Here is a 21667-nt window from a genome sequence, read left to right on the forward strand (position 1 = left end):
ATTAATAAGAGGAAGGCGAAAAATGGAAAAGGCAATTTCATGAGCTGATTTGCCATTTGGAAGTTTAAAAAAAAAACCCAAAGTGATTCTTAACCAACAGGCCGCTGCAATAAGTGATCCTTTAATTCTGAGTGAGCAAATGAATTAAAAAAACAAATCAAAAGCTTTTCAAACCCTTTCTCTTCCTTAAAGTGATACAACACCACTCTCTGCTGCTGGATGGAAACTTCTGTAGGCACTTCTGCAGAGTGCATTGGGACATTTTGAGATTGTGAAAAGGTACCATATATATGCAAGTTCTTCCCTTTCTTCCACCCATTCTCTGTCAGATTGGCGATTCGCACATGCGCAGTGGCCTCACATTGCTGGCCCCCCAATCGCTGGCCAACCTGATTGCCACAAACCCACCATTGCTGGCCATCCAACCCCACCACCCAATCACTGGCCTCCCTCATGGACCTGTCTGGGCAGCCACCATCTCGCTGTGAAGTCCCACCACCCCCCATTCCCATCCCCATCCGGATGGCAAGTCCCAATCATTTCTTCCCTCTGTCTCCCAGTCATCCGAAGTGCAGAGTGTCAGCAGGTTCTCTGACAGGTCCCCCATCTATCACATTTGATCTCATCCATGTGGTGGCACAGTGGTTGGCACTGCTGACTCACAGTGCCAGGGTTTGATTCTTGGATTGTGCTGCCGGCTCAGTGCTGTATGCTGCCAGCGTTCTACACACTGTCCATTGGCTGCACAGATAAACACACACTTAAATATAGTTAATAATTTGGAGAAACCTTCTTAGCCAGCGAGGACCTAGAATATGGAATTCACTGTGAGAAGAGTAGATGAGGTGAATGGTGCTGATGATAGACTTCGGGGAGGTTTGCTAAACACACAAGGGAGAGAAATATTATTCTGAAAGGAGTGGAATGAGGGTTGGGTGGAGTGTGAAGACTGCACTTAGCAGTCAGGCTGAATGGCCTGTATATGTTGTAAATTTGTTATTAAGTTAATGACGGTGGCATAGCCCTTTCCGAGCTACTAGAAACATGGAGACTGCATTAGGAGAGAGCGAGCTGAAATATCTAAAAAAACTGGTCAACCAGTTCTGTCTGCTGATAAATGTGAGCGTTAATAGTTGAACAGATGAACTCGGCACTTGCTTGGATCAAAGAGCAGATTTGGAATGAATATTATGATGTAAAGACGCAACATTCTGTGGCGCTATGGTTACTTGTTTCAAAAGAAAACCAACTTCCGCCAGTTGGAGACGATCTGAGGTTAGAAAGATGGAACCAGGTGGTTTGGTCAATGTATGCAGAGGATCAGTGTCAATATCTTCCAACGAGATGTGAGCCATTTTGAAAATCCCAAGCTCTCAGGGCCACCTCTCCTGATCGTTCAATCATGGATAAGCTGCACTTGCCACTTGCAAGGAACCGTACTCGGAGCAACATTTTATCATTATCTTCATCATTTACAAAGGTCTCAAGGAGTCCATCTTCTGACATCCTTGAAAGCAATATATTAACGCCGGAAAGGTCACTGCACAGTTTCATTCTACCTAGCACGGGTGGAAGGCGAGCCACAATCGCTACCGGCAGACATGCCTCTGTGGCGCAGCCATCCAAAACCTCACCGCAGAACGGGAAGAGCCCTGGACTCATTAAGGTAACTTGTCAACTCGATAGCGGATATGCAGAAAGTTCTCGGTGAAGGCCGAGGAAAAATATCACATTTAACTTTCAGTTGAGGCCCTGCATGTTCTTATCAAAATGGTTCTCTTGTACAGAAGACATCAACTCCAGCTGGACAGTTTGCCACATCTCCTCTAATTTTGCAACATTAATCAACCTCGTTTACTCATCACGTTGATCTCGTGCTCCCTGTCCAGTGACACCTCTATTTTGGAATTCTTGGCCTTGTGTTCCGCTCCCTCTCTGGCCTCACCTCCTCCCTCTCAGTGTAACCTCCTCCAGCCCAGATTTCTGCACTCCTCCAAATCAGGCCTTGCACTCACCCCCAGTTTTAATTGCATCCCTTGCCTGCTCGTTTCGCACCTCTGGCTCCAAGCAATCAGCTACCTGGACCCAAAACTCTGGGCTTGCCACCCTCCACATCCCTCTCTCTCCACCTCACTCCCTCTCCTTTCAGGCACTTCTTAAAACCTCCCACTCTGACCAGGATTGTGATCACCTGTCCTAATATTGTCAGGGAATTAAACACTAACAAGTTACTGGAAGAGAGTTGGCCCTTACTCCTTCCTGTTCCAGTGAAAGGTCATCGAACTGAAACATTAACTCTTGTTCCTCTATCTCCACAGAGCTTTTCTTAATTGTACAATAATAATTAGCAAATCTGCCCACGACCTGGGAGAGGGAAGGAACTGAAATTGTTCCCAGTCACCCTCACTGCCCATCTTTACTCTCACTGGCAACTTCCACCTTCTTGGGAATGGCTGAGCCTTTCTCCTCAATGAATTGTAGTTACTGGTTAAGTGTTTGCAGTAGCACGTGGCACAAGGACTTCATACTGTTCACACTGACATTTATCTTCTTACAGCGTTTCATGGGAGTTCCTAAAGAATCTATAGAAGGTGGAGAAAATTCAACGGCTGTTCCCCCAGCCCACCTCACAGCTGTGGATGAGCCAGTGAGTTATTTGCTACATTCTTAGTGACCTTTTCCCATGGCAGGCAAAGAGATCCAGTTGGAGTTTGGGGGTGGGGTGGGGAGAGTTTGATGGCCAGCCGACAGAGTAAAAGCACAGGAATCCTCCGGGTAATGATACTCTCAAGTCGGCTTCAGAGCTGAGTATCAGTGCAGGTGACAACATTGTGGGGATTCCAGGGTACATTCACCACACTGTAGGGCAGGTGACTGCATTTAGGTGGGGGATAAGGGGGCAACACACAGGAGAATGTAGACGTGCGTCAAGGAATTGATGTGATTGAGAAACCTGCGGGTGAGACCCACACATGGTGAGTTGGGTCCCTGAGGCCAAAGTGAAAGGATTCACCGAGAGGGTGCAGAAACAGTAAAATGTCTTGATCCATGAGAGAACTAATTGTCATGTTAATGTAATATAATATCTTGGGCTTATTTATTGTACAAGGTACCAGTCACTCATAAGGGATTGGGCAAACACATTGTGGGTTCGTTTATTAAGACAAGACACATGAGAACAGTCATACATAGATGTAATGGAGCTAAGACCTCACACTATAGGGGGGATTTTCCAGCTACACTCACCCCAAAACTGGAGAATCCCACCTGAGGTCAGTGGACGTTTGCGTGGTCTGCCCACCCTCCCCCCAATTGGCTACGAATCCTGTGGCCGATAAGATGGGAACATTCACCCCTATGTGTTTATGAAATGCGCATATATCATTTATCAAAGTGGGAGTCATAGCCAGGAGAACCATTTACCCTGTCTAGTTGCACTGCCACTCGATCTGTCATCTTCCATTTAGCAAACAGCGGCTCAGAACGAGGGCTTGCTCCAGTTGAGTGCCTGGCCCCCACTTACATTGTTTCTGCTAGTTAAAGTCTAACAGGTTTATTTGGTAGCATGAGCTTTGAGTGCTGCTGCTTCATCAGGTGACGAAGGATGATGAAGCTACCTGATGAAGGAGCAGCACTGCAAAAGCTCGTGCTACCAAATAAACCTGTTAGACTTTAACCTGGTGTTGTGAGACTTCTTAACGTGCCTACCCCTGTCCAACACCGGCAACTCCACATCGTGTTTCTACTGGAACTGCTTAAACAGCGCTTACAAGACTAATTCATCTCCAAGTGCCTATCCCATCATGGAAGCCATCTCTGCTGAAAAAGTGAATTATTCAGCAACATTCTTTCAGCCTGCCAAGCTCCGTGAAAGAACACAACATTTGACTTTGATTCTGGGTTCATGAAATAATAAATCTTGGCTCTTGTTTTTGCCCTGTACCTGTTCCTGTCTCTATCCCTCTTTTTTAATATGAATGCACTGGGATCTAGAAAGTGACACTCCCGATGTGTTTCGATAAACTCATCCTCTGAGTTTACTCTGTGTGGAGTTCACACTAAAACTGAGGGATTGGGAAATACACTGCTGCTTATGAAGGAGGGAAATCAGAATTGAAACACTTTCCAGTTTACAAACGGCTGGTGAAATGTGAAATTTGGGCTGTTCAAATGAAAAGAACCTCCTAACCATAACAATAGGAATAAACCTTGAATCAGAGCTGTATGAGTGTGCTCTGTTCAAAGCAAAAGTGCAATTGAGACTGGATCACATGACACATTTTCTTTTGGCAAATCAAAGGAGGAGATGGGGAAACTCAACCAGATGTAGAGCCTAGACACGGCAGCAGGCAGAAAAGGCTGCCAAGAAGTTGTGATCCTGGAAGACCCCTTGAAAAATCAACATGCAGCCATGGAAAAACATGAGGAGCTAAAAAAGACATTAAATAGTACATTGGGATATGCATTGGAACTATCAGGACAGACATTGTGGTACACTGAAATCCAGAGTTACCAAGAGGTCACCAAGAACACAATCAGTTGAAAGAATAACTGATTGTCCTTCAAGATCAAATGCAAAAGGAATGTGTGACCATTTAGCAACATGAAGAAATGAACTGTCTTAAACATCAGAATAGAAGCAGAAGAGAACTCAAGGAAAGCGTCCTGAATGATGGGAAGACCCCTGGGTTTGTAAACTGTTTGTAAACTGGAAAGTGTTTCAATTCAGATTTCCCTCCTTCATAAGTAGCGGTGTATTTCCCAATCCCTCAGTTTTAGTGTGAACTCCACAAAGAGTAAACTCAGAGGATGAGTTTATTGAAACACATCGGGGGTGTCGCTATCTAGATCCCAGTGAGAAAGAAACAGGTACAGGTCTTGATTAAAATAATGGAAAGGTAAGTTAGGTATACAGGGTCATATAGTAATGTGCTACAAGAGATGGGAGGAGCTAGGACTGGAAAAAGAAGTCATTAGAGGAACATTCTTGGGGATCCCTGCCCCCGTATCCTGGTAGCCGGATAATAAAGCCCACGGCGCCAGTGGGAAATGTTGATCCTGACGAGGAGGAGGTTCATAACTTAGCCCCTGTACTAAGGGAGGTACTATAAATGCCCCCAATGCCCGATTTAAGCCCTTCACCCCAGGAGAAAGACACCAGATGCTGATTTCACTGGGGAAACTTCAGTCCTGGAGTGCAAATGCCAAATTTTGGTCGGAGTTGGACACAATCTGGGTTGGCCACCAGTTACACTTACGAGATATACATCAATTGGTATGAGCCGCCTGCCCACAGGACAAATGGAGACTGATGGGTGATGGGGCGGACCCCAACAGGATCCCGCCAGTCAGCCTCGGTTTGATTACCGGGGAAGAAGGCGAACACGCAGTCGAGTTAAAAGCAGAAGTGGAGGCACAACAGGAACCATTTAATCAGTTTAAGGCAGGAGTTCAACGTGTCCTGGGTAATGCACCAACCAACTGGTCTAAAATTACAAATACTAAACAACAGAAGGGGCCTCCGAATATGGGGAGCAACTTTTTAAGGTCTATCAGGAATGTTCGGGGATGCCCAAAGCCACCTGTACAGATAGGGCATTCATCCAAACATTTAAAGATGGGCTGTCACTAGCGCATCAGAAAATCCTTAAAACGGGAGTTATCAGTTCATGGGATTATGATGAATTAGTGGAATGGACTTCTGGAATTAAGGACGGATCAGATGAAAAGCAATACCCAAGAATAAAGCAGGAGCATATAGGTTTGATCCCATTAGTTAAGGCTAAGGGGACTTGTCATAATTGCAGGGTCCAGGACATTTCACCTGGGACTGTAGGGCCCCAAAGGGGGATAAGAGGCAAATGCTTACATGCTAATTTTGCAACAAGAGTGGACATACGAAGCCACTTGTTGAAGTAAACATGGTTAGGGTTAACCCTAACCCTAACCCTAACCCTAACCCAGCCTTCCCTACTGCAACAGAGGAGGCTAACTGACGGTCAGCAGCCCCCTTGGGTACGGGTAATAAGGAAGGTAGGATTTACGTGTCTGCATTAGTAGGGGGCAGACAATGCGAGATGCTGGTGGATATGAGAGCCTCCATATCCGACACAGACCTACCTCTACCCATAACTAATAAAATGATTTACGTGAGAGGAATTAACGGACGGAAAACCCCAGCCTATTTAAGTGAAACCGCTCTGATAGAATTAAATTTGTATTTACCCATGCAACTTTATGTGACCCAAGCCAGGAATCGAATCTCGGGTCCCTGGCGTTGAGAGGCAGCAGTGCTAACCACTGTGTCCCCTTAAATCTCACCAGTTACCATGGTGGGATATGAACCCATGACCCCAGAAGATTAGTCTAGCCCTCTGGATTAGCAGTCCAATGATATTACCATTATACCACTCTCTCCTTAAGTTATACTCCGTTGGAAGGGAGGAAAATTTTCTTTTGAGAAGAAAGGGTGATGTTGTTTGATGGATGTGCCTGCATGCCATTGTAAGTGAAGGTGCTCAGCAAGGCAAGGTTAACCATAAGGGTGCTCAGCAGAGCAAGGCATCAGAGAAAGGCATCGGCCATGGTATGATGTATAGAGTCACATGATAATAGATTCTGAAAGAACATTCTGGAAGCAGCACTATGTGTGACATTAACTGGGATCTGTAAATATTTAAAGATTAACAATAAGCTGTTCATTTTATCAATAAGCAAGAACCCATCACTGAACTGTATGGAGAACCCACTTTGAGCATGGTGGACCTTCTACCATGCAGAAAAGCTTCTCTGTAAAAGATAGATTTTTCCTTGTGGAAGGAACCAGCTTCATCTCCATTCTCCACTTCATTGCCTCTATTCCATTTCCCTGCTCCGAATGTCAAAGTAATATACGGTCCCCAGATAAGGGACTTATCAGATATTAAACTGAAAAGAAATTTTTAAAAAATGTGTTACTCCATGTTGTCGGTAAAATAATACCTCTGAGACTATTAGTAGACAAAGTACAGTGGCTTTATTACAAAAGCTTTTGGGGGAAGCAGGTTCTTAAAAGCGGTTTCTTCCAAATACAAGCGAGTGTGGATATTTGTATAGTTTAGTTCCCGGTCCCAGTAATGATGCAGTTCTTCCGGCTCCAGATCCCTCTGCACCACCGCTTACACTATTAAGCTGGCTTTTCTTTTCCCTCCGGCAATCACTTAGACAGTTTCTCTCTCATTCACGTCTGAACATCACACCCTAGGCATCTCTTTCTCCAATCTCTACACCCACTTCAAGTTCCTGACCTGCGTGTGGGGGGGTGCTACCCCTCTTAACAACTGGTCTAAGGCTGGGTGTTAGAGACGGATGCCTCCTTGTCCGCATATGTTCAGTTCAGACGTCTTCCACTTCCACGTTCTCTCATCACCGATGATTGTCCACTGTAGTTTGATCCACTCCGTTAGGCTCAGTGTTCTATTCTGGTGTCCCGGTTGTGGCCAGGGTCCGCAAACAGAATCCTGTTCGTGACGCCAATTTGTTGTCGCTGAAATAACACCTCTGAGACTGTTAAGTGAGTCAGTTGGTACGTGACCCCAGACTTTTGTATCTTTTTCCCGAAGGAAGAAGTGGGAGCGAGAATGTCCGGGGTGGTGGGATCCTTCATTATGCTGGCTGCTTTGCTGAGGCAGTGGGTCAATGGGAGGCTGGTTTTCGTGATGGATTGGGCTATGTTCATGAGCTTTTGTAGTTTCTTGCAGTCTTGAGCAGAGCAGGAGCCATACCAGTGATGACCAATCATAGAGGCACTGCTGGGCACTGAAGAGCTGCCAGAGCTGCAATTGGTTGGCAGTCCTCGGAGGGGGGAAACCCGTGGAAGGCACGGGAACCAAGACAGCAGTTATACTGCCTGATGGCAGATAATACCTTCAGGATCACCCAGCCCCCACCCCCAGAAATGTTCACGGCAGAGTTACCACTGATGTTTTGACAGATGGACACAATCACCATCATGGCTATAAAATTCAGCCCTGTATCTTTTATCTGGTAGCTCTGTGGATTTGTCAGGGATAAGAGAAGGGAAATGTTTAATCTGATTCTTGTCAGTGTTACATCCACTTTGCAGTTTTCAAGGATCCACAACCATAGAAAATGGATACAGGAGTAGGTCATTTGGCCTTCGAGCCTGAAGTGTTAGTTTCCAACCTAAGATATTGACTAAAGGGAATCATTTTATGATTTCTGATACATCTGGTCAATAGTTAATCTCCAAATGGACGTAAGTTACAAACTGTTCCTCTCTTTATTCAACCTCACCTTAATAACTTTCCATTTTCCATTGCAGGTTGGTTGTGTGGCATTTCACATTAAACAGTGTAAGGATTTTCCCAATACCTGTATCCTTTTTCCCAGCTAGAGGCCGGACAATGCTCATTCTGTTCTCCAGGTAGTTGAAAGACTGGGGCTGGATTCTCCAGCTTCACCTGTGGCTGGGATTCTCCAGTCCCGCTGCAGTGAGAGGAGATTTTGCTGAGCACCACATTGTCCATTCTCGCTGGCAGCAATAGTGAGGCACGAACGTCTGGAGAATTCCGGCTGTGGTTTTGAAATTCCTTTCTCTCTGATGGTTGAGTGAGGTGGATGTTGACAAAGTAGGTTTTAATCTGTGGCATACCGGCGAAGAGCTTCACTTCCAGTAGTTCCAATATGTTGCCAGCAAGAGTGGTTGAGGTTCAGAAAGGGGATTAATATAAGGTCCAGCTAGATGGAGCAATGGGAATGGCAGAGTTACCATTCTGGGGGCAGGGGGGTGGTGGTGGTGGGTAGTGTTTGATTTCATTTATTATTGTCACATGTATTGGGATAGGATGAAAAGCATTGTTTCTTGCGCACCAAACAGACAAAGCATACCATTGATAGAGTACATGGGGAGAAGGAAAGAAGAAGGTGCAGAATGTAGTGTTACAGTCATAGCCAGGTTGTAGAGAAAGATCAAATTAATATAAGGTAGGTCCATTCAAAAGTCTGATGGAAGCAGGGAAAAAGCTGTTCTTGAGTTCGCTGGCACATGTCCTCATGTGCCAGCCAACAGAAAAAGGTGGAAGAGAAAATGTCTGAGGTGCATGAGGTCCCTGATTATGCTGGCTGCTTTTCCCAAAGTAATGCAAAGCAGAGACGGATTCAATGGGTGGGAGGCTGGTTTGCGTGACAGACTGGGCTATGTTCACAATAAGGTAATATAAGGTAGGTCCATTGAAAAGCACCTAGGGATTCATGTACGTGGATCTTTGAAGGTGACAGGACATATTGAGAGAGTGGTTATCAAAACACATAGGATCTTGGGCTGCTAAAAATATCAGTGGAGAGCGAGGCAGTCAAGGCCATGAACAATTGAGCCAAGTGACGCCAACTGCAGGTGTGATCAGTCAGAGCAGAACCGACAGCGCCAACTGCAGGTGGGAGGAATACACAACTTGCTCCATGAATGGAGATTGGTTTGGGTGGGTGGCTGGCTGACTGACTCCCGCCCTGTTTCACAAGCTCAATTTTCAATGGTTTTCTTTAAGTGGTTCAAATTGCAGTGGTTCTGCAAAAGAGAATGCAGCTGTTTGTCCGGATCACCGTGGGCAGAATTGTGAAGTGCACCATGCCACGCCACATCAGAGAGCTCTTGAAGACGAAAAAGTCAAAAATCCTTATTCCCTTTGAAGAAGTGAAATATTTTTGTGTTGAGGTACAGTATAGAACTGATTGAGTGGAGGGGAAACAAAGGGGGCGATCTTACCGTTTTCCCGCCAGTCGATTGGTGTGGCGAATGGGTAAGATCAGACGAGAGGTAAAAATAGGGTTCACGCCTGATTTTTCACCTCTCGCAATCTTACCATCACAGAATTGCTGTCGAAATCAGCTTTGTGCCCTTCATGTGTTAACTTAAGTATAATTAATGAGCCCGGGACACTATCGCCCAGGCTCACTCGTTCTTATCTGCTCATCGGTCAAGGTCCTTATCAGCGAGGATCACATATCATCCCCACCAATGGAGACCAGATGTGATGGTCTCACTAGTGGGACCAGAGGCTGTTAAAGTCCCCCTGGCTGGTCCGGGGGAGGGCCAATCTTGCAAGCCTTACACAGTGCTAGAATATCATTCCAGTCTGGCACCCTGGCATTGCCCACTGCATGGACAGTGCCAAAGGGGCAGTGCCAGATGGAGGCTGATGGGGTTGGGCTCATTTCGGAGGGGGAGGAGGTGGGGAGGACGAGCTTTGTGGTGGGGGGAGGGAGGGAGGTACTCTGCATCAGGAGAGGGTAACAACCAGGTCGGCGATTGGGGAGGGCAGTGATAGGGATCGGTGATGTCTAGATTTGTGGATTTGAGGTTGGAAATCATCACTGGGATGGTGAACAGGAAGGGTGGGGATCAGCAATGTCGGGGGACAAAAGGGGTAGGCATCGGTGATTTCTGGGGCAGCAATCAGGGATGTAGGGGCTTTGTCTGAGGGGGTGGGCAAAAGCGGGGGAAATCAGGGCACCTGCATAATGGCACCCCTAGAGTTCAGCAGTTGGCTTACCGATGAGAATAGGCTGTGCCCCATCCCTCTGCTAGTAAGAATCACATCTGGGTTCTTTTATTTTCGAAGTGCCATACCATTGCAACTGAGCTCGCCCAAACAAGCAGCGCGATTCCCTCCCATCTTCATGCTAAATTGCTACTTAGAATTTTTGCTTGGCCTCTACAACTCTCACTCTCTGCTAGGTTCCAAGAGAGAAGAATGATGAGAGAAACAAGGTCTCTGTAGAGCTACTGGGGACTGAAAAACTCTCAGAATCTCAGAGACTCCTGGGGCGAACCTATCTACATCTGTTTGACATTGTTCAGGTAAGTCTGTTCACAGAAATAGCATCAATTGCACTATCTAAGGTGAGAAGGAATCTGGTGAGGAAGCTTCTAGAATTTGGCCAGTGCAACAAACTCCCTACGTGCTATAGAATCATAGAATCCTACAGTGTAGAAGGAGGCCCTTCCATCCACCGACGACAATCTCACCCAGATCCCATCCCTATAACCCCACGCATTTACCCTAGTTAGTCCGCCTGACACTAACGGCAATTCAGCATGGCCAATCCACCTAACACTAACACTGGTTTGCACAATGTAGCCTAATGCACACTGATTCTTGTGTACACATCACCCCATTGATTCCAGTCCAGCAGTTCCAGAAATTTAAAATTAGCATCCTCATTCTCAAATCTTCCCAAGGTGTGGCCCCTCGCTCCCTCTATAAACTCCTCCGGTCCAAAATCCTCCAAGATGTCTGCATATGGCCGATTTTGGGCCTTTGCTAGTCTCTGGTACCCTCCCCTCGCCTCCCTCTGCCACCCAAATCATTGTTCAGTTGTTGGGACTCAAAGCTTGGAATTCCCTTCCTCAACCTCTCTCCCCTGCCTTTTTCCGCTTTATCATAGAATCATAGAATCCTACAGTGCAGAAAGAGGCCCTTCGGCCCATCAAGTCTGCACTGAACACAATCCCACCCAGGCTCTACCCCCATATCCCTACGTATTATATCCACTAATCCCTCTAACCTTCGCATTCCTAGACATTAAGGGGCAATTTCTTAGCATGGCCAATCAACCTAACCCGCACGTCTTTGGATTTTAAGATGCTGATTAAAACCTACCTCATTGGCCAAGCTTTCGGTCACCCATCATAATCTTTCCTTTGGTGCTACAGTGCCAAATGTGATCTGATAAGGATCTTGCAAAATGCCTTGAGGTTAAGGGTGTTATATAAATGCAAGTTGTTGTTACATGGGCCTTCGTGATCTCTCAGCAGATTGCTCATACAAGCAGCTGAGCCATGCAAACTCGGACAGTCTGTTCCAATTTCTGCGTAACATTGCATTAGCCAAGTGAACTTGAGGCTGTGAAGGTGGGGTCAAAATATCTGGGCTTGGTGGCCACAAGAGAGGTTGACAAAGTGGATTAGAGTCTTGGTTCTGAGCTGCCAGCCCTTGTCAAAGTGCTGGTGTGTGGAGAGCAGACAAGGACATGGTCCATCAAAACTCAGACATGGGTAATGAGTGTTTGGACAATGTCACCAGAGACCCCAGTTTGCTCTTTGAACCATTACAAAGTCAGAGAGCTAGGGCTGTCGGGTTGAGGAGACGGTGTATTTGATGGTTCACTCGTCCTGTCCATGGTCACCAAACTGGCCTTGTCCTGGTTCTCACTGAGTTGTCTGGAGCAGAACAGATGGAGAGAAGCAAAAATGCTCAGGTGTGCAAGGCCACTGGCAGAGGGAGTGTCCTTGGCCTCCTCATGATCCGTGTCTGATCAGAAATACATGAGGGAGGAGGGACTTGCCTTTAATTCATGTTCCATCCTCACGTATTAAGATCCTCTGAAAAGGGTTCAGTTTCTGTGGATATTTCAGGTTACAACATGCTGGATCCACCAACACTCTATAGCATCACGCCATGCCAAGCATTAACTCTCATTCAAACCCAAGTTCGATTTGGGATGTTCAGTTCTGGGACATACACTTTAGAAAGGATATGTTGGCCTTGGAGAGAACTCAGTGTCAATGTAGCCTAATGATAGCTGGACTTGCTGGGTTAAATAATACGGAGCAGTTACACAAGCTGTAATTCCCTGGATTGACAAGATTCAGAAGAGATTTGATCAAAGTTTTCAAGATGCTAATGGGAACAGAGAGGGTAGGTGGAGAGAAACTAATGCCTGGGTTTGGGTGTCTAGAACTAGGGGACATAGTCTAAACTCAGAACCGGACCTTTTAGGGATGAAATTAAGAAAGACTTCTCAACACAGAGAATTTGGAACTCCCATCTGCAAAGCACTGTTGATGTTAGATCAATTGTTAATTTTAAATCTGTTTCTAATAGTTTTTGGTTAGCCAAAGGGATGAGAGATAAGAGGCAAAGGCAGGTATATAAAGGTATGTGGCAGATTGGACATCACTGAATAGTGATGGAACAAGTTCAAGGAGCTGAATGGCCTCCTCCTGTTCCTATGACTATAGTCAGTGCTCCATCTGAGCAAATCAATCACATTGGACCATGTGTAATTATCTCCACGTTGACAATGAATTCTGGGTCATGTACACGGTCATTATTATTTATTTAGACTCTTTCTAATTGAGGTCTGCTTGCAATGGTCTTCCTTCCCTCCGCTATTGACGGCCCTCGTGTGTCTGAATTTCTATCTAAACCTCTCAGTCTCTCCATCTCTGCCTCCTCAATTGAGACCCTCCTTAAACCCTGCTCCTCTGACCAAGAATGTGTTCAGTTGTCCCGATATCTCCCCTTTCGTCTGAACATCAATTGATTTGTTTCTTGCCTGAATCTGTCTCTGCAAAATGCTTTGGGAATGCGTTTTTCTCTGTTGAATGTGCTATGGTAGTACGTGTTGTGGCATGAAGCAGTCATTTTCGGGTCTGTTTGCCTTTCAGCAAGTTTCAATCACAGAAACGTATGAACTGGGGATCAAGAATCTGGTAAGTGTTAAGATAAAGTGACTGGGATAAAAGAGGCTGAAGATCGAGGCTGGGGAATGTACACATAATATCACTCACAGACTGAGGGCTGCATCTCCCCTCATCAATCTAATGTTGACTGTGTTTAAATGGAAGAATCTTGCTTAAAACTCAGGTTGATTTTCCTTCATCTAACAGAGGAAATGTCCCGTGTCTGTCTGAGAAAGACTATGTACAACTACCACACAGAATGACTTTCACATTGGATGCCCATGCTCTGGGGCTGCTAATCCTCCAGGACTCCCCTGGAACCTCGAGGAATTGGACTTTAACCTCTGAATAGTGCTGTGGGCAACCCAGGAGAAAACTCCAAGGGACACTCAAATCAAGTTGTGTATTTTTCCTCCATTTTGTTTTGCTTTTTAATTATGTAAATCTTGGAGATGGGAGAAGGAAAGGAGATTTGAGAGACAGTCAAAGATCATCCATTCCAGTATTAAAGAGCCAAAGCCCAGTTGGTGTGGGAGGACAATACTTCAGGATGAGGCTGGACCAATGGCTGTGCGGGGGGGCAGGATGGTCAGCGAAGCAAGGTCATGTGATAGAACACACTCCTGGAGGCTCCATCAGAGTTGACAACCCTAGGCCACTCAATCGGCCCAGAAAAGGAACGAGGGCTCAAGTTACAGATTCCTAAATATCAGAGAAAGTGTGACAGGGCAAGGTGAGAGAGAGGAAGAGAGAGATGGGGCAAGAGAGGGAGTGGACAGAGATAGAAAGAAAAAGAGGGAGAGAAAGAATGAGAAGTTCATCCCAATCACCGTTCCTTCACTATCGCTTGGTTAAAATCCTGGAATTCGCTCCCTAACAGCATTGTGGGTCAACTCACAGAACATAGCCTGCAGCGATTCAAGAAGGCAGCTCACCACTACTTTCTCAAGGGCAACTAGGGAAGGAGAATAAATGCTGGCCAGCCAGCGACACCCATGTCCCACAAATGAATTTTTAAAATTCATCTAGGGGAGGATTGAAGGTCCCAGGGGTGTCGAGACAATTTGTTGTTAAGTCTCTCATAGCTTTTGAATTGTTCAGTCTGAATGATGTAATTAGTTGGTCCATGTGAGCACTTTCTCATAGTAGGTTAATTGAGACTTGCTTACCCAATTAGTTAGAGCCAAAACTCTAGTTTTCATATATGGTGAAACTAAAGGAGATTCTCTAATATCAGATTATGTTGATGAAACAATTGGAAGTCTGTTTTTCAGGACCCTTCGTCGATACTCTGTCAAAACCTCTCTTCATTCACACAGGGAATTGTCAGTGTGCGATGATCTCATTCGTCTTCCACACTGAGGCTATTTTGATTGGATGACAGTTGTTGATCCCTTGCCTCTGAGTCAGGTGGTCATTGGTTCAGGCCCCACTGGGGAGACCGGTGGATGCAATCTGGGTTTACATTGCTGAGACAGAGCTGCACTATTGGAGGTGCTTTCTTCAGAGGAGACATTAATCTAAGGCCACGCCTGCCTGCTCTGGAGGGTGTGATGGATTCTGTGGCAGTATGTTTAAGAAGAACAGAGGAGCTCTTTTGATTAATGCTTAACCTCGCAACCAATATCACCAGAAAAAGATTATATCGTCATTCATCTCATTCCTGTTTGTGTGATCTTGCTGTGCACAAATTAGCTGCCATGTTTCCCTACATGCAACAGTAACCACCCCTTAGAGATAGTTTAGGGGTGTGAAATAGCTTACAATGTCTGGGCTGGTGTGAAAGGCACTATATAGATACACATCCTGGTATTTTTTTCCTTTAAGATGAGTTTCTGTGAAGTTGAATTGAATAACTCTGTATGGTTAAATTTTTCAGCATGTTTGCAGTCTTGATATGTCGATAGACTTTGCCTATGGCTATTTTGGATATGGGTTCTCGAATCAGGTAAGGTCACTTTACGTTGAGGCTATCTATACCACACACTGCTCTATATTGAACTGTGTGTGGCTAATCTCGCTTTGTACCTTTTCTATCTCCTGTTTTAAGTATTTCCTATTGCTAATTCCTTGGCATTGTTCACCAGTTTCTCTCTATATTTAATCTGAGCACAGTCCTTTTCAACTCTAGAATTTGTTTCTGTTCCCTATCCTTGTTCTTGACATTTTCATCTTCTGTTCTGTGGAATTTTGTAAACTCTCTCGCTAGCTGAAGCCATTGGAAAATGAGAAGCAGAAAATCCTGGAGAAATCGCTGTTCCTCCGAATTCCTCCTCTGGAGAACAGGAAGGACCAGGTGAAGTAAGTAGAATCTTCAGTCAGTTCCATTGCATGGAAAGATCCCACTCTTAGATTTCTCGATGGGGTTGTGAATGTTGTGTTGTGCAGTGGAAACAGGAACATGGTTTATTTTTGTACCTCACGGAGATGGCCATTTTTAAGTTTCAGTGTCACAAGTAGGCTTACATTAACACTGCAATGAAGTTACTGTGAAAATCCTTAAAAGAGGCCATGCTCCTGTTCGGAGATACTCGGAGAATTTAGTCCGGCCAGTGCACCTAACCAGCACGTCTTTTAGGACTGTGGGAGGAAACCCATGCAGACATGGTGAGAACGTGCAGACTCCACACAGCCACAAGGAATTGAACTCTGGTCCTTGGCACTGTGAGGTTGCAGTGCGAGCCACTCTGCCGCCATGCATCCATTGTCAATCAGGCACTGGCCATTCACGTAGAACATTGACAGGCACAGCATGAGGCTCCCTCCACCTTCACTACTCCTGCTCCCCTCCACCCCACCCATTGTTTCCTTGACATCAGAGAATGAAGAACTCCACTGCCTGGAAAGACAAAGGACAGAAGCTGCATGAAAACACCAGCCACCTGGTGCATGATCCCAACTTGGATATATATCCCCGTTACGTTGTGGCTGCAAGATCAATATTGTTATATATTAGCGTTATTGTGCGTTGCATGGCCCCCTTAGGGGTTTGGTCATGTGATTGGTCCATTACATCATTGACTGCTTTGCGGGCTTTATCCAGTCACATTGGAGTAAACAGCTACCAAATAAACCTGTTTGTTATTATGCCCAAGACCCATGTGCTATCACATAAGCATAGAATTCTTACAGTGCAGAAGAGGCCATTCGGCCTATTGGTTTTGCACTGACTCTCTAAAGGAGCATCCTACTTGGACCAAATCCCCTGACCTATTCCTGTAACCCCACGCATTGATCATGGCCAATCCACCCACTCTGCACATCTTGGGACACTAAGGGGCAATTTAGCACGGCCAATCCACCTAACCTGAATATTTGGACACTAAGTGGCAATTTAGCATGGCCAATACACCTAACCTGCACATCTTTTTACTGTGGGAGGAAACCAGAGCACCTGGAGGAAACCCACACAGACATGGGGAGAACATGTAAACTCCACACAGGCAGTCACCCATGGCTGGAATTGAGCCCGGGTCCGTGGTGCTGTGAGGCATCAGTGCTAGCCACTTCACCACCGTGCTGCCCTATCCTAGTGTTCCCTTCCCCAGCAGCACAATGGGAGCACCATCACCACATTGACTGCAGTGAGTCAATAAAAAGGTCTGCCCACACTGCCCTCTCCCCCTGCTGTTTCTCAAGGGGCAGCTGATGATGGGACAAATGTGGCGGCCTTGCCGGTGATGCCCATAACCCAAGAATGTCATTTTAATGAATAAAGGTTCTGTGCAGGATCCAGCCAGTGAACACATACGATTCCTGGGTGGCAGACACCTTTCCTCTCTCACATTAGTTCCTTCTTAGCCGGGGAGTTCAAAGCCCTGCTGCCTCTGATTTCTATCATCTTCCTGAGAGATGATTTAAAGCCTCAGGGATTGAGGTAACTGAGCTGAATGATGGCGATTGAGCGACAGAAAGGGGTGAGAGAGTAGAACGGTGATGTGACACTGAGCAAATGGGGCCTAAATTCTCTGGAGTTTCAAAGCGACAGAGAGCTGGAGGCATCAGACTCCTTCACACTGATGTGGATTATCGACTATCAAAAGGAAAGGGTTTAGTTGACCAACTGGGGGCTTTGGTAATTTTTCTTTGTCTGTTTTTTTTTGCAGCAACGTGATTACCTACCAGCCCATGCCGTACCCAGCCTTCCTGCCTGAGGAACTCCAAGTGACTGTCGGTAGAGAGAGGGAGCCTGTGTTATCCGAGTCAACAGACGAACTGAAAAGAGTGCCCAAAAAAGTCTTACAGCTCATGAAATCAAGAAAAAGGCAAGTCCTCTTTTATTTATCTTTCCTTCATTCTTTCATGTGACGTGGACATCGCTGGCAAGGCCAGCATTCCCTAATTACCCTTGAACTGTGCAGGCAGAGCGTTGACCACATTGCAGAGGGTTTGGAGTCAATATAGGCCAGACTGGCAGGAAGGACAGCAGATTTCCTTCCCTAAAGGACATTAATGAACCAGATGGGTTTTTACAACAATCAATGATAATTCCATGTGTTGCGACTGGTCCCTAATCTGTTAATCCAACAAGGTTCCCTCAATGTATTAGCATCCAGCTGGGATGCTCCCAAATTGTTTTGCTCCTGGTGAGGAGGGATGTACTGTCTCCCTTTTTTATTCAACACTACCCTGCCCCCTCTCACCTCACCTCAACAAGATTAATCTAAAGAGGATCCCTTTTTGCAGATAACTTTTCCGAGTCCCAGTATTTATGTTTTGAGAAGAGTGTATTTAACTAGGCTCTCTTGAGTTACATTCAGAGTGAGTTTATTAACTATTAAAGGCGAGGAAATGGTAAAACACACATTCACGTATATTGATTAGAATGAGAATTGAGTTCGAAGTAAGTAAGTAAAACAAAACATGCTAAACGATCCCTGACTTGTGAGGTATAGATGATTGAACCTTGTGGATGTCATGATTCGAGATTCCACCAGCACTGACGTCAGCAAGCAAATAGTTGGTTTCAAAATTCCAGTGATCTACAGTTTGGTGGACATACATGCACAAACTTGGGACAACTTTTCAGTTGGCTTTTATCCAGTTTTTGTGTATTTTTGGAAGGCGAAATCCAGAAATCCATCTCGACACAATGCATAGGATATCTCCTGATGTGATGATGCTCATCTCTCATGAATTCCCATTGTCTCCACCTGAGATGACAATTAGTTTTCCTATGTTTTATTTGGACTTTTGTCTGGAAATGGTGTGATTCCATTGTGTGTCCCAAGGTATCACCCACCAGCTAATGACCAACTTTACCTCCTCAGTCATCTTTGGTTTGTATGCCTATTTATAAAAGCTCACCAGTCTCATTAAAAGTTCAATATTGCTAGATGTAATTCAGTGTTTTTCCCTCTTTATTAGGACATATGGTCACAATTACTGAGCACAGCTTTCAATTCCAGATTTATTAACTGAATTTAAATTGCAGCAGCTGCCGTGGTGGGGGTTGAACCTTTAGCCTGGATTCTGGATTGCTAATCCAGGGACTCCACCCTTGCCTCCTTTGTTCTTACGTGTAGAAAGCAGTTGGGATCACACAGAGTGTCCCTAATGCTCTCTGCTCCACTTCAAAAGGCCATATGATATTGTGAATTCAACTAATAGATTGAGTGAATGGTAAGGGACAGGAACTCATTCTGTGACTAAAAGGGTCATGTCTGTAGAGTTTCTTTTAACGGGAAATTTGTAGGAAGTTTATGGGAAGGATGGGAGTCATTCCGCAAGGATGGGCTGCATTGGAACTGGAATGGAGCAGATGAACTGGCAAAGTGGATAAATAGGAAAGTAAACTCTAACTAAGGGAGGGAGCAAGTAGAAAAGACACATGAGATAAGTATATAAATAGAAAGGAATTTCGCAAGGAGGAATGTGTAAGAGATAAAGAAAGTGGAGAATTAAATGTTTCTAAGATAACTTAATCACCATTGTGTTCATTATGTTTGTTTGGAGACCTTTGAAGTGTATGTTAGGTGGACTGACCATGATAAATTGCCCCTTAGTGTCTCAACGTGTATAGGTTAGCTAGATTAGTAGGGTAAATGTGTAGGGTTATGGAGATAGATAAGATGCTCCATCGGAGAGTTGGTGCAGACTTGATAGGCTGAATGGCCTCCATCTACACTGTAGGGATTTTATAGCTTCTATAGTTAATTGCTCTTGGATTCCTGGCTACAATGTAGAAACATCTCTGACTGGCACGGTCTCATTGCTGCCCACTTTAAAAAAAAAACTTTGGTTATTTACTGTTGTCACGGTGGCACAGTGGTTTGATTCCAGCCTGTCTGTGCGGAGTTTGCACGTTTTTTTCCATGTCTGTGTGAATTTCCTCCATGGATTCCGGTTACCTCCCATGCTCCAAAGATGTGCGGGTTAGGTGGATTGGCCACGGTAAATTGCCCCTTAGTGTTGGGGACTAGCTATGGTAAATGCATGTGTTACAGGGATGAGGCCTAGAGGTGGGATTGTTGTTGGTGCAGACTCGATGGGCCAAATGGCACTTTAGGGATTTTATGATTCTCTGATTATGTTGTCTCATCAGGAGAAGGAGCAGGCTAAAGTTTACACTTACACTCAGATACACGCACAAAGTAACTTGCTTTCTGTGTCGTATCAAAGTGAGCCTCCAATCCTGAAAGGACAGAAACTAAAAGCAGGAGGAGACCATTCAGCTCTTTGAGTCTGCTCTGGCATTCAAGTTTGCTCAGCAAATTCAGTATCCTGATCTGACCTTGTCCCCATATCCCTTGACTTCTATAGCCCCAGGAGCTATATCTAATTAGTTCTTGAAATCAGACAACGTTTTGGCGTCAACTGCTTACTGTAGTTGTGAATTCCACACATTCACCACTCTCTGGGTGAATAAATTTCTTCTCACCTCAATTCTGAAAGGTTTATTCCTTATCCTCAAACTATGACTCCTAGTTCTGGACTCCCCCACCATCGGGAACATTCTTTCTGAATCGACCCTGTCAGTGTGAGAGTGTGAGCTTGTCCAATCTTCCATTTTCAGACTGGATCAACTACGGCAAGAGTACAATGAGAAGAAAACACAAGAACAGCGAATGGAATTCTTGGAACACCTAATTCTAAAGAAAGTGGGAAGGTCCCGAAAAATGCTGAGGTCAGAGAGGAGGATGAAGGTGAGATTCACGTTCTCAGCGAATGGACAAAACTGAACGTTAGCTCAAAAGGCTGCATGTAAGACAGATCAAATCCCCCTTCATTCATATTGGAGTGAAGGTGATTCTTGTCTGCCAGTTATGCATAACGCCCAATTTAAACCATTTCAGGCTAGCAGTGGTGCGAGATGGTCTAAAATCCCACTGGTGCTGTGCTAATAAAATAGAATTGTCCTGGAGTCTCCAGGAATTCGGGTTAATGTCCAGGATACTGCTACCAGCAACCAGAAGGGTGACATGATGGCACAGTGATTAGCATTGCTGCCTCACAGCACCAGGGACCTGGGTTTGATTCCAGCCTCAGGTGACTGTGTGGAGTTTGCACTTTCCCCCCATGTCAGCATGGGTTTCCTCTGCGTGCTCTGGTTTCCTCACACACTTCAAAGATGTGTGGGTTAGGTTGATTGACCATGCTAAATTGACCCTTAGGGTCAGGACGTCTGGCTAGGGTAAATGTGTGGGGTTATGGGGATGGGGCCGGGGTGGGGTTGTGGTTGGTGCAGACTCATTGGGCCCAATGGCCTCCTTCTGCACTATAAGGATTCTATGATTGAACCAGAAGAAGAAACATCAAGGTGTTTAATGTCTTCAAACATTTTTGTTTGTGATTTGATTTAGATTTTTGTTTGATTTCGCTCTTGTGAAATAGTTCAGGATGTTTCACTGCAGCGCTATGTAAATGCAAGTTGTTATTGTAATTATCAGAATATTGGAGATGGGGACAAAAAAAGAACAAGAGAGAAGACTCATCCATTTGAGTCATCGGGAGTCAGTTTAATGTCGGATTGGCTATGGGGAGGTGCTCTCTGACACCAGACGTTGATGGATGCCTCCCTTCTCCCCCGCTGTATTCCAGTGGGATGGGAGCAATCGGAGATGATAACAGGCAGGGCAGTTTAGGGGCTGCCTATTGACCCCAACTCCCCGCCGCTGCTCACTGGCCTCAAGTACAGCTGGTGTCTGATTGGTCCTCAATGCCAAGTGGCCGATTGGTTCTGATGGTGAAACAGTATCAGGC

The 21667-nt window shown here is 45.4% G+C and overlaps 1 protein-coding gene across 1 annotated transcript in view; it reads left to right on the forward strand.

Moving 5' to 3' along the window:
- The first annotated feature begins 1044 nt into the window (after nt 1-1044).
- Nucleotides 1045-21667, forward strand: part of LOC145349796 (uncharacterized) — a 45539-nt gene continuing 24916 nt past the window's right edge. Inside the window, exons 1-10 of the mRNA XM_080198341.1 lie at nt 1045-1119; nt 2558-2647; nt 5297-5465; nt 9561-9712; nt 10736-10858; nt 13451-13495; nt 15345-15413; nt 15675-15766; nt 17572-17730; nt 20481-20610. Of these exons, the coding sequence (XP_080054467.1) occupies nt 1045-1119; nt 2558-2647; nt 5297-5465; nt 9561-9712; nt 10736-10858; nt 13451-13495; nt 15345-15413; nt 15675-15766; nt 17572-17730; nt 20481-20610 (1104 nt within the window). The remainder of the gene's footprint in view (nt 1120-2557; nt 2648-5296; nt 5466-9560; nt 9713-10735; nt 10859-13450; nt 13496-15344; nt 15414-15674; nt 15767-17571; nt 17731-20480; nt 20611-21667) is intronic.

This window comes from Carcharhinus amblyrhynchos, chromosome 11 (assembly GCF_965287045.1).
Source record: "Carcharhinus amblyrhynchos chromosome 11, sCarAmb.v2.hapA, whole genome shotgun sequence".
Lineage (NCBI taxonomy): Eukaryota > Metazoa > Chordata > Chondrichthyes > Carcharhiniformes > Carcharhinidae > Carcharhinus > Carcharhinus amblyrhynchos.